Genomic DNA, 12,995 nt, shown 5'->3' with positions numbered 1-12,995 from the left:
GGGGTGGGGGGGTGGCAGGAGAGAGGGAAGGAAAGAGAGATGGAGGCAGAGACTGTTTATGTGTAATGACACAATAACAAAGCCTGCCTGTAAAACACAATCTGCAAACTGTGCTTTTGAAGGGGATTTTCAGTCCTGGATTAGTGTCAGGCAGAGGGATATGGAAAAGGAGAAGAGAGAAAAAGAGTCAGGTTGATGTGATAGACAGGGGAGGTGATTTTGTGTGTGCGTTGTGTCTGCAGTGGGGGTTGAAATGTGTGTGTGTGCGTCCACTTGTGTGTGCGTGCAAAAGTGTTTTGACACTTTTGTATTTATTTTCCTGCGCAAGTTAGCAGCTCTGTGGGCACAGCCACTTTGTGTTCTCAGTTGTAAGCAAAAGGGGATTAAAGTTAAATAATGCAAGTGAAATATTTGGCTGCAGAATGGCCAAATGTTTCTTGTGAGGGTTTATGTTGTTGGTTGGTTGATAATGGCTGGCATGGTGACTCTGTGAGACTGATAATGGATAGCTACTGTGTTGCTTAATGCACCCATCATCTAAAAGCCTCTCCATTTAGTTCTGGTTCCAAGTGAAGGGACTCAGGGAGCAATGCTGTCTTTAAAGGCCTCAAAGAGCTCTTAAATTCAAATGACATTCCTTTTCATCAAGGAGGTGTAAAGGGATCCTGGTTGTCAAACACAGGTGGGGGTATGTGTGTGTGTGTGTGTGTGTGTGTATGTGTGTGTGTGCTTGTGCGTGTGTGAGCTTGTTTGCAAATGTGTGCCACCATGTGTCTGAGGGAGATAGAATGACAAAGAGAAGTGAAAAATGTGTATTTTGTCCATTTTGTTTTTGAGGTTTTCTCTAACCTCTGTCATTCCATCATCAGCAGACTTCACCCTCAGCAGAGCGAGTCTCAGTAAAACTGTCCTGTTGCAGCGCACCACCTTCTCAGCACTGGTGTTTTCTTGCATCAAAATATAAAACTTGCTTTGTTGTCTGGTATCAGCGTCCTTAAAGATGTCATCCTCCTTCCTACCTCATATAGAATCAATAGAGGCTCGGAGCCAGTGAGCATGGCTAAATAGAAATATTGTTCAGGGGAAGTGAGATGTGAAAGGAATAGTGTCAGGAGTTTTGTGTGTGTGTGTGTGTGTTTGTGTGTGTGTGTGTCTGTGTGTCTGTGTGTCTGTGTGTCTGTGTGTCTGTGTGTGTGTGTCTGCGTGCGTGCGTGCGTGCGGGTGCTTGAACATGTTGTGTAGGTGTGACAGTATGCGTTTGTGTGTATGTGTTCAAGCATGTGCGTTTGTGCGTGTGCGGGTGGGTGTGCTTTGCTATTGTAACCCTGCTGATTGGATTGTGTTTGACAGATATGGAGTCTGGAGAGCGGCTGGCCTCCCCTGCGCCCACCCTGTCTGCTGCTCGCACCTCCTCCCCTGCGGCCTCTTCCTCCTCCTCCTCCTCTTCTTCCTCTTCGTCATCCCCTGCTCCCCACTCTAAGAGCAGCCTGGCCCCGAGCCCCTCAGCACTGGGATCCACCCTCAGCACCTCTGGTAAGACACACTTTTTCCTCCCTCTCTCTCTCTCTCTCTCTCGATCTCCTGTCTCTCCAAAACAATGTGTACAGAAGGAAAAAAATACCAGCACACATTGGAAACAGTTTCCATGTAACCATAAAAACATGCCAAATATGGTCACCTTCATGTCTCGATAGCATTCAGAATCCTCCTCATTTCTTTATCATGAAAAATGAGTTTCCTCCGGTATTAATTATACAGTTATTTTACTGCCTGTGTGAATACACCTCTCTCCCAGCTACAAGGATTTTTTTCCTGACAGCTTGGGTTGCAATTGAAAAGCTGCTGCATTAATGAATCCCAAACAATTAGGGGGCTCTTTTGTGTGAGAAACACACACATGCTTCGCCATGTCTCCTGACAACCTTCAGCTCTCTGGCTCCAGCTGCCTCAGAGTCAGACTCAGCACGACACTGTGCATGCGTGTGTGTGTGTGTGTGTGTGTGTGTGTGTGTGTGTGTGTGTGTGTGTGTGTGTGTGTGTGTGTGTGTGTGTGTGTGTGTGTGTGTGTGTGAGTGTGTGTGTGTGTGTGTGTGAGAGAGTGAGAGAGAGAGAGAGGAGAGAGAGAGAGAGTGCCTCTGCCTGCATGATTTAACATTTGTCAGCCACTCAGTGTCTAGTCAGCCCTGTCCAGCATCCAGCCTCCTTTCTATGTATTGGTCAAAGCCATTAGGCAAAGAGGAGTGTGTATATTTGGTATGAGAGTGTGTGTGTGTGTGTGTGTGTGTGTGTGTGTGTGTGTGTGTGTATGTTTGTATCGCTTTGTGTTTTTCAGATATCCCTTGTGAGAGCGAGTGAATCATTTGCTCATACTCTCTTTCTCCTCATCTCTTAATGTCTTGCTGTTTTTTGTTGGCCTGCTATACACACACGCACACACATATACAGACACATACACGCGCACACACACATAAACCATAATTGCACTGAGCAAGAAATAGTATATCCAGCTTTCTCCATGATTGTTGTCTTTTTTCTCTATTACGACAAGAAGAAGAAGAAGAAGAAGAAGAAGAAGAAGAAGAGAGCAAAATAAAACCCCTTGTTTTGTCCTCCATCTCTTCAGTGTTGCCCCAAAGAAGAAGCCATTAGGAGCATCTCCTCCTTATGCATTATACATCCCTCTTATCGCTCTGTGCCATTACGTGTGCTCAGATTTTCTAGATAAGCGATTTTGGCCTGAGCGTCAAATGAAATGCTGAGAGGCAGGCTGTTAGCTCTGAACTTCTGCTGCGCTTTGTGGGAATCATGCGAGCCAATTCTTCATTTTTCCATCTTCATTTCATACAGTGCCTTGTTCAGTGTGGGGGCTGTAACTCAAACATATGTACAGATATATACAAATAAACCAAAAGAGTAAAAGTCACCTGCTTCACTTTACAAGTATCCAAAGTATCATAATTAAAAAGAAAAAACATCCTCAGCCAGAACAACAAGAATGTGTCGAGTGTATTGTGCAAGCAGGTAACATCAGTAATTACGTATTGCGCAGATATAGTATCATCACAGACCGCAACAGTCGTTGATTCAAGGTCCTTTGCCAATGTGCCAGTAACACTTCAGAAAAAAAAATCTGAAGAACATAAAAATTAGCACGGACTCCGTTTGTGTGTGTGTGTGTGTGTGTGTGTGTGTGCACGCGTGTGTGTGTGAGCGCGCACGCACACACGCTCATGTGTCATTGATGAGGATATCACTTGGAGAATAAAAGCTGATCGGCGCTTGTAGCACTCTCTCCTTCTGGGATCAACTCACGGATGCAATTAACTTAAATCTGTCTGTGGAAATTTGATTGACTGCAACAAACAACAAATTAATCCCCCTTCGGCAGCATCCAAACATGAAAAAAGCAGGCGGTGCAGTTTGTCAGAGAGGAGGAAGGATTGAAACAGAATGAGAAAGAGGGCGAAGGAGCGAGAGAGAGACAGAGACACAGAGTGAGGAAGAGAGAGTAGGTAATCCTAGGTATGTCTTTCCCGTGCTTCTTTTCTCGCTTCAAATTTTTAGATTTAATTATTCGCCTTCTGGAAGCCCGCATTAATATTGAAAAGGCATTTGCAGATGTCACTTTGTGTTGCCTAGAAAGGGAAGGGGTGTGCGGGGGAGAGGTGGGCACCCCAGGCATAAGTGAATGCTGTGGCTGGCCTTTCTGGGGGTTGCATTGCAGTCGTTTATCTTCGTATCCGCTAGCTGACTCTGGCAAGGCGGGCTCTACATATTCAGCATATTCTAATGACATTCAGAAGGCACATTTTGCTGTCTTGTGGTAGTGAGGGGCCTTGAAACAAACACAAAGGGCTATACTATCCTACGTCACACTGCTGGCACGCTGCCGCATAACCACAAACAGTTTGATTCTCACTTAAAAATAGTCTCTGAGATGCATCTGTATAATATGTTCAGTCACAGTCCTCCTCAGTGTTTTGGTTTAGAGCATACATAACTGGCCCCGCTGTGTAAAGTCGCCCTCTGGATAATTAGATCCCGGACTGCATTAGTTCAGAAAACACTGCTCCAGTGTCACTTTGTTTTACATTTTTGTGGTGTGTGCAAGTGTATAGTAGTTTGACATTTTCATCTGCATTGTGCACAACACTTTCCTTTTCTTCAGTCATCACTTTTTTTGCATGTGTATTACCTGGCTTATGCAGAGGCATCAAGCGGGCTTGCTCTGCTTTTCTGGAATAGAAATTGAATTTGCATGAAATATGCTCACACCAAATTGCATCTGACTCTGGGAGGAGGTAATACGTGACAGTCGCCCCTGCCAGAAATGATTGTGCTCAGGAAAACGCTAGACGACGATGATGTTGATGAAGTATTCTTCTGTGCTGAAATTGAATGCCAAAAGGATAGGAGGAGGTTAGCTTTTTTACACCTTATACACACACTTCCCTTTTCTCACAAAGAATATCCAGTGTTTGTCACTGTGCAACATATTCTGAGACTCAGTTTAAACTGAAGAAATGGCAACACACAAAATACTTCCATGCTGAAATTGGATTATGACACAATGCTGTGTAATTTAAATGTGAATGTTTTACTGTATAGACATAAGCATCAATCTGAAGCAATAGTCAGTCTGTCATACACAGAAACAGCACAGCTGCCTTTTAAAATTAGGTGCAGTGTGCGCTCAGTGAAAGCTAATTCTGACGCTAATTCTTACACAAATAGAAGACAGTCGTTCTGTATTTAATTCTTCTATAAGTCAGGTGGATAAGAAGCGACACCTTCAAAAGCTGTTTAAATGTAGTTTTTACACCCTGTCGATTCTTACATCAAGAGCTCAGAGAGGTAATTTGAGAACAATGTTCCCAGTCTACACAAATAAACATATACGAAACTAACAGGAGGGCAATGAGTTGTGCTAAATGTGCAATAAACAACTGTCTTACCAGCTGCACACTAACACTGCACTTTATGGAAGAAAATATAAAAGTAATATTATTATTATGTTTCTTATTAATCAAGTCAGAAATTCATATTTTTAGACTCTAGAGTTCGAGGCAAATTTTAGCTCCTTTTAATCCTGTGTTATAGGAATGATTAGTCAGTTACAGTGGCTTGAAACAACAAAATGCTGTTAAATACTAACAACTGTCAACAATGAGCACAGATTTGGTGGAAAACACAGAGGCTGAAATTCTACAAAGAGCATCAATTCTCCTCATACAGGATAGTATGTTGTGTAACAGTGCAGAATAGATTTGTGTTAATTAAAATTGAAATCAGTCAAAAGTTGAGAACATTTCTCCACTTGTTGCTTTCTATCACCGGCCAGTGTATTGCCATACACAACTATTTGTTATGGATTGCATTTGAAAACATTTGAACATGTTCTACTTGGTTTGGATCTATCTCAGGCCGTCTGTTTGGAGCAGCAGGAGAGCAGCCCTTCATTGGCTCCACATTGTCAAGTGCCTTCCCTCTGGTCAATCACCCAGCCTTCGGAGCCCTCTACACTGCTGGAGCAGGCAGGCCTGAGTTTGGAGGCCTGGGCTCCCTGGGCATGTCAGCTGCTCTGGCTACCCACCCACAGCTAGGAGCCCTTTCTGGTAAGACGGGGACTTTTGAATTTTTTAGGCAGCAATTGGCTAAATGAGATCACATCTTCACTCCTCTCCTCTCCTCTCCTCTCCTCTCCTCTCCTCTCCTCTCCTCTCCTCTCCTCTCAACAGAATGGTGGCGAGCTGCTGAAGCCCATGGACGGGGAGCTGCTGCCTTTCTCCCCTCTTTCATCGGCTTCCCTCCGTTCTTCACCCCTCACATCCAGCCCAACCACAGCGCCAGTCCTGTTCAGATCAGGATGCCAGGCAAGAATAGCCACACCCCAGCTAAAGGTATAACACCATTCAGAACTGATCCTCACAGTTACATTACGTACATGGAAAATTGCTTTTTGTAATAGACATTAATGCAGGAGAGTAGCAGACGACTACTGCGCCTTTCCGTTTGTTTCAAATGAAATATTAACATATCCATACAGTTCTCAAAACCGCCCTCTCATGTGTGTTATGTGTGTTGAAGCATGTGTAATTAATTACTTTTCCAAGAGGGAATGACACTTTGAACTGAAAATAAACAACATAACCTCTATCTCTCCTCTCCCACCATCTCTTTCTGCGTGTCTACTTCCTCCACCACCTAAATCCACTTTGTCCTGTGATGAGATTTCTCTTTTTCAAGACCGATTTAATGACTTTCGGTCCTCACTTAGTGATTCTGTCAACCTCTCTCTTCCCCTCTTTCCTCCACGTTCCCTCTCGTAATCTCTGTTTCTTGCACTCTTTAATTTCACAGTATCTTTTAATTTATCTTTTATTATGTAAACTGCTCATGTTGGGCTTGTGCCTTGCGCAGCTGGCATGTTTGATGAGATACATGTATAAATCAATATTTTTATTAGCCTTATTCCATTTTGCAGATAGTTTCAGATATTTCATTATCCCCTGAAACAAAGTTCTCAGAAAAGATGGAGCAGATTAGTAATACAGTAGGTCTGTTTTGTGTTCCAGGGGTGAATGGGGCCGTCAATGGCAGCGGGGTCCGTCCTCCCACCACACAAACAGGGGGCTTTTCTGCGAGTCCGGCTCCTGTTCAGGCATCGACTAAGCCAACCAAAAATTCAAACCCCTCCAACAGTCACCGTAGCAGCCCTCAGAACAATCCAGCAGAGTTGGTGGAAAAGCCGATCCAGAAGCCTAAAGAGAAGGTCAGTACTGAGATTTAGTTTAGTCCTCAGTTTGAAAAGAAGTGACATGTGAAATGCACAATTATGTCTCATACAGTGAGGCTCATTCTTGCTCTTGTTTTTTTTTTTTGTTTTTTGCTCAACTCAGAAACCACGAAAGAAGCCAGCAGACACTTCTGTGGCGAGCAACAGCGAATCAGGCACATCCTCAGACAGCTCAAGTGACGGGTCCCTCAGCAGTGATCTGGAGGACCTAGCGGAGGATGATGAAGACGACGATGATGACGATGAGGATGACGAAGAAGAGGACAAACAGAGTGAATTATCAGACTCTGAGAAGCGGACAAAGAAGAAAACAAAGGTAAAGAAGAATCGAAGATGAGCAAGAGTGATTGAGTTTTTTTGTTGAACGGAAACGATAACACACAGAGACACAGAGGGTCGTTTTTGTGCGAGCGTATAGCAGGAAGCCCGCATGCCCTCGGCTTCTCTGGCCATGGTGCACTTGACTCCACTTGGTGCCCAGTGCCTTCATTCACTAAAATAGTCTCCAAAATGATGAATGAATTAAAATAAATTATCATGCCATGAGGCTATTCTTTGTTCTAACAGTTATTTATCCCCCCCTAGGTTTTGATACCGAGCACTGGAACTGCAAAGACTGACAGACCACTCTGTGGGGAGCCCCACGACAAGAAAGACACCCAAACCCAGAAGGTTCCCTCCAACCCCCCAACCCTTGTGCCCTTACCCTGCTCTGTCTCCCCTCCTGCCTTGTCCCAAACCTCACCGCTGGCTCTGCACGGCTCCAGGTCCCGAACAGAGGGGCCACAGCAACACTTCAGTGTGATTCAGTCCACTGGCCTGGCCGCCAACTCAAAGCCCCTGGCACTCCTCACTCAACCCCGTAGGGAGTCTTCACCGTCTTCCTCCCCCATAGCCCTGACCACATCTCCAAAGGCACTCTCCAGCACTGCCTCTCCCAAACCTCCTAAACTGCTGCCCTCCTCCTCCCCCCAGCACCTGCCCCTCTCCCTGTGCTCCTCCCCTAAGCCTCTCTCTGTCCCCTCTCCACCCCACTCGACTCTCCCGCTGTCTACCTCCCCAAAACCTTTTGGTTTGACCTCATCTGTAACAAGCTCCCAGAAGTCATCACTGAAGCACGTTGTTCCTGGCACTGCCAAATCCAACAAAAGGAAACTGCTGGAAGCTTCACTTGCGCAGATCAATGAGTTCAGGCTCAAACAGGTAATAATGTCATTTATTTTTGCTATATCCACACAAATGACACACTGTACTCAATGCATATGCACAATATACTGTGAGATGAAGACAAGAGGAATATATCTGCATAGTAAGCCTTAGTGAACAAAGCTGTTCCCAACAAATTGACAGTAATGAATTTATCCATTGGAGTTGAGTGTGCAGTTAGATTTGCAGTTACGTGTCTCTCTTTTCTTCATCACTACTGCACAATAAAGAGCAGCTCTTTTAATCTGGTGGCCATTTACCACGTTTAAGACAAGATCCCAGCAGCTCACAGACAGTTACAAACCTGTTACAGCTGAAGCTGCACACTCAATTTAAAAAAATGATACAATATTTACTTTTGCTGTTTCGCATTCACAAAAGGATAGGATCTTGTATCATGTTCCAAAGGGCCTCTTTAAAATTATTACATGGCCTTGGGCAAACTCTTACAACCGCAGTTGGATATCAGAGAGAATCTTTGTTTTGTGTGGTTGATTCAGGATGCGGTTCTTGTTAGAGTAAACTTGTAGGGCTTGTGGGGATTAGACATGGAAAAACAACTGGACTAGTAAACTACTAAATAGTTACAGTTACTAGTTACTAGAGTGACAGTCTTGAGCTCTTGTGATAACCTTGGGAGAGGAATGAGTTTAGAATAAGTGAATATTTTGTCATTGTCAACTGTAATTAATGCCCACATTTGTACAAATAGGTAATTACCAACAAAATCATGCACTCTGCACCCACTCGGCTCTAATATCCTCCAGTCTTGTAGTAAGTGCTTAGTGCCTTGCACAAGGTAGCGTGGTATCTTTACAGTTTCGCTAATTTAGTACTTCCACATATAAGGTTTTTCCCAGATTGTGTATTTTATGGGTTTATTTGATGAACAGTGTTAGCAGTACATTCAGTTCTTACTCAAGTTAGTACTTTCTAACATCCTACTTCTGTGGATTTAAGTGTCCATATACTGTCAAGTTTAACTTTAAAGGTGCTACAGACCAAATTGGTGGCATCACGTTCGAACTTCCTTTCATATGAAGCCCATTAAGCTCTATGATCTATGTGTTATCAAGATTTTCAATGTGATTTCTAAGTGTTTACAGCTTTGGACTGATTTACAGTGGTTAAAGTTGCTCTATTCCTGAAAAGATTAGCCTGTTGATAAAATGCTTTTAGTTTCATTATCATTCTGAAGCAGACATAGGCTCTGCACATGTGCAACTGTATTATTTATATGATTGGGCAATTCAGATGAAATATAACAACTGGCATTTTTCTTTGCTTTTGACTGCAGAAATTCCCTTTCTTCAGATGAAATATGAATGATAGCGCAATAATCAATAAGCTAAATCTATTGAGAAAAGCTTATTCTGTGAAAATCATTTCCCCTTTCTTGTTTTACCAGTGTAGAGAAGTTTACAACGAGCTAAATTCCCCTTGTGGTTTCAGCACTGTTACTGTATTTCATGGTCTGTGAAATTGATTTGTTTCACTTCATATCACATCCAGTTGAAAGTGCAACGTTAAAGTCTAACCTGCCTTTGCTTAAACACAGATTGAGCCAAACTTGTCATCGGTGTAAAAAAAAAAAAAAAAAGGCAAACATACCCAGCCGCATGATGATGATAATGATGATGAAGCTTTTCAAATTTGCAGACAAGTAATTACAATTTTAGAGAGATACTCAGTGTTTCTTTTTGTGAACTTAGCCTAGTACAATGCCTTCGGTTATTGCATTTATGTTCTTTTTGTTTCTCAGAAAGGAGCTTAGACACAGTTAACTGTACCAGTGTTCAGCATTGTAGTTTTGTCACCTGCTCAAACAATCAACAGTGATGCGAACTGACAGCTAGAGCAACTCCACTTTGTCCCATTTCTTTTCTGATTTTTTTCCTAACCTTTCTTTGTTCCTCCCATTCTGGCTTTCCCTCTCCCTCCCTCCCCCTGACTCCCTGCCTCTCCTTGTTCTCTCCCTCTCTCCTCCTCCTCTTCTATTCCCAGACTCTCATGTCCCAAGGGCAGACGTTCCCAGCTGAGCTAAAGAAGCAGCAGCAGGGGCCAAACAAGTCTCCCAAGAGGACGTCTCTGTCTTCATCGCCATTGCCACCTGCTCCGCCTCCTCCACCCCAGAACAATCACTCCAACCTCTTCCTCTCGAGTGCCCTGCTGGGGCTCCCTGAACCCCATCACCCCAATGGAGTCATCCAAAGCACCACTCAGGACGCACCTTTGGCCCTCATCAGCAAACCTCGCAAAGACTCTGCCTCTAAAGGCAAGTCCCCTCAGTGCGACTCCGATGCTGGGTCGATGCCTGTCAATCTGAGCACAGGGGCCAGCAGGACCCAAGCAACCGCCCAGGCTGGGCCTCCGTCACAGCCCCCCACTACCTCACCCCATGCCACAGGCCATGGATCTAGAAAGAACAAGTCCCCTAAGGGTAAGGGACAGACACCAGGGCTGGGACAGGGACAGGGACAGGGACAAGCGGACCCTTTAGCTGCCTGGAAGGGCTTCTCTCAGAACCATCTGGTACAGTCTCTAGTAGATTTGTTTCGTGGAGGAGAGTCCGGGATTGGGATTCCTGGAGTTAGTATCCCTGGAGTTGGAATTCCTGGAGTGGGGATCCCTGGGACATGTAACCCCACAGCTGGTCTCCCTGCTAATAAGGAATCTGACGACTCAGGAGATGATGATGATGATGAGGATGACGACCTTGAGGAGGAGGAGGAGGATGAAGAGGACTCAGATGATAGTCTGTCAGGTTTGTACCTGCTATGTAAAAACTAAAAGTAACTTTCACAATTTAATAATGAGCTGACAATAAAATATTAAAAATCAAGGCTGCCAGTAAAAATCATTTTAAGTATGATTACTACTACTGATTATTTTTTGATTGTAAAAATTAATTATTTGGTCTATAAAATGTCCAAAACTAGTGAAAAATGTCCATCACAATTTGCTTAAGCTCAAGGTAAGGTCATAAATTGCTTCTTGTGTCCAATTAACAGCCCGAAACCTGAAAATATTCAGTTAACAATCACATAAGACAAAGAAAAACAGCAAAATGAGAGACTTGAGCAATGCAATGTTTTCTATTACTGTTTGAAAAATAACTTAATCGATAAAAATAGTTGAAGGTTATGTTTCAGTCCAATCAATTAATTGACCAGTTGTTTCAGCTTGAATTAACATAACGGTCTGTCAGTCATTTAAGGAATCCATTTAAAATCCTTGAAATGCAGTCATACGAGAAAATCATTCATTTAATCTCCATTTGTTTTGATGAATTGATACCTCATTAATTTTAAACTATCAGCTCCTTACCTACTTTGTGCCCTGGTTTCCTGTTTCAGAGTCCGACAGCAACTCAGACAGTGACGTCTCTGGGAAGAAAGTAAAGGAGTTAAAGCTGCTGCCGTCTGGATCATCTACAAAGGAGACGACTCCCCGCAGGCTAACCAAAGGCCCAGAACTACTGAACACCTCAACCAATCACACCGCCACCAGCTGCTCCCCTCTCAACCTACAGGTCATCAAGACTCCCACCATTGTCACCAGCTCCAGTGCCTTGGCCTATCACAGCTCTCCAGGCTCATCCTCCTACAGCCTAGCCTCTCCATTAGGTAACGTGTTCAAAATCCTGTATGCAGAAACTTTAAAAGTGCAGGGGGAAAGATGGTTTTCATGGATCTCATACTGGAAAAAGCCAAGAATGGAAGAGGGGTTGTTACTCTTAGGGAAGCAGGGAGAAGGCAGTGTGTTGTCATGGCCTAACTGGAGCTCTGAGGTCCTGCAGGGGCATGCCCAAGAGCCCCGACAACCTGTTTGGCACAGCAATGAGGTTCATTTCCTCCTTCTTACTATGCAGAGAAATTACCCAGATCAGAGAAAACAGGACATATGTGTAGCTTGCGAGACATGTTCAGCATAGATGATCCAATCTTTCACCTACTGTAGGTCATTTTCTTCTCTCTATTGCTTTTCTTAAATGTTAACAGACCATACCATGTGATACAAATTCAACCCTTTGTTTATACATATCAGCTTTGGCATTTTAGTTTTATGATTTCAATATGGCAGCTGAGGGAATTGAGTGTATATTTAACTTTTGTGGTCACGTGATGCTGGTGAGTGCCTTTTTGAAAGGCCAGTGCGCGTAAACATGTAAGTCCTTGGTTACCTGCCAGGTATGATTACCGGTAAGTTCAGGGGCTTTGACTGCTGCTGCTATTGTGTGAGGTTTCTAGTCATAGGCTGTGCTGTCAAATTGATGTTTAAAACCGTGTCTCTCCACAGGCTTAGGGAAGAGGAAGAGGGTGATGGATGAGAAGGAGTTGATGATACCTCTGGAGCTGGGGTATGTACAAGAGTCTGAGAGAGAAAGCTCTTATAAAGCGATTCACTTCAGAGAGTGTTAACATTTTTTGGCACTTTTGTGATCACATCCGGACATGGTCAGAAATGTATGATCCACACTGTTTTTTCCTGAACAGCTGTGCTATTTTTTATTTTTTATTTTTTTCATTCGTAAAAACCCAGGTGGCGGAGAGAAACAAGAATCAAATCAGTGACTGGACGGCCGCAGGGTGAGGTGGCCTACTACGCTCCGTGTGGCAAGAAACTAAGGCAGTACCCAGATGTGATGAAGGTACCTTTGCCTCATAGCACTGCAGCTTGATCTACATCCATGATACAGAAGCAAATGCTTTGAGGCATACAGATGAGCAGTTGAGTTTGTGACAGGGATTACAGTGGGAATCACTGTGGGCTGATTTATCATGAAAGATATTTTCGGTAATGATTGCAACACTGCTCCTCCACATTGCTCCTCCAAACAAATGCTTGAGTATCAGGATTTGTTGTATTTTTTCTATGCTATGGCTCCAGCTGCACTCCACCCCCACCCTGCTTTCTATGACCCTAATAGTGAGAGATGATATTCTTAGATTCACTTCTTGTGCCACTTTTTTCAACCCCCCTCCCCCTACCC

The 12,995-nt window shown here is 43.8% G+C and overlaps 1 protein-coding gene across 10 annotated transcripts in view; it reads left to right on the top strand.

The window, feature by feature from the left end:
• The window catches only part of baz2ba (bromodomain adjacent to zinc finger domain, 2Ba), a 67,214-nt gene that overhangs the window by 36,199 nt on the left and 18,020 nt on the right, over nucleotides 1-12,995 (top strand). For all 10 annotated transcript variants that reach the window (XM_087173072.1, XM_087173077.1, XM_087173076.1 and 7 more), the window contains 10 exons: nucleotides 1,351-1,533; nucleotides 5,424-5,615; nucleotides 5,739-5,900; nucleotides 6,576-6,772; nucleotides 6,900-7,112; nucleotides 7,382-7,999; nucleotides 10,007-10,766; nucleotides 11,359-11,628; nucleotides 12,302-12,362; nucleotides 12,545-12,653. In XM_087173072.1, coding sequence (XP_087029198.1) covers nucleotides 1,353-1,533; nucleotides 5,424-5,615; nucleotides 5,739-5,900; nucleotides 6,576-6,772; nucleotides 6,900-7,112; nucleotides 7,382-7,999; nucleotides 10,007-10,766; nucleotides 11,359-11,628; nucleotides 12,302-12,362; nucleotides 12,545-12,653 — 2,763 coding nt within the window. In that variant the 5' untranslated portion in view covers nucleotides 1,351-1,352. The remainder of the gene's footprint in view (nucleotides 1-1,350; nucleotides 1,534-5,423; nucleotides 5,616-5,738; nucleotides 5,901-6,575; nucleotides 6,773-6,899; nucleotides 7,113-7,381; nucleotides 8,000-10,006; nucleotides 10,767-11,358; nucleotides 11,629-12,301; nucleotides 12,363-12,544; nucleotides 12,654-12,995) is intronic.

This window comes from Seriola lalandi, unplaced genomic scaffold, assembly GCF_002814215.2.
Source record: "Seriola lalandi dorsalis isolate HSWRI2012SDOR001 ecotype SW California unplaced genomic scaffold, Sedor1 jcf7180002054040, whole genome shotgun sequence".
Lineage (NCBI taxonomy): Eukaryota > Metazoa > Chordata > Actinopteri > Carangiformes > Carangidae > Seriola > Seriola lalandi.
The sequence above is the reverse complement of the archived record's forward strand: the minus strand, read 5'-3'. Positions and strand labels throughout refer to the sequence as shown.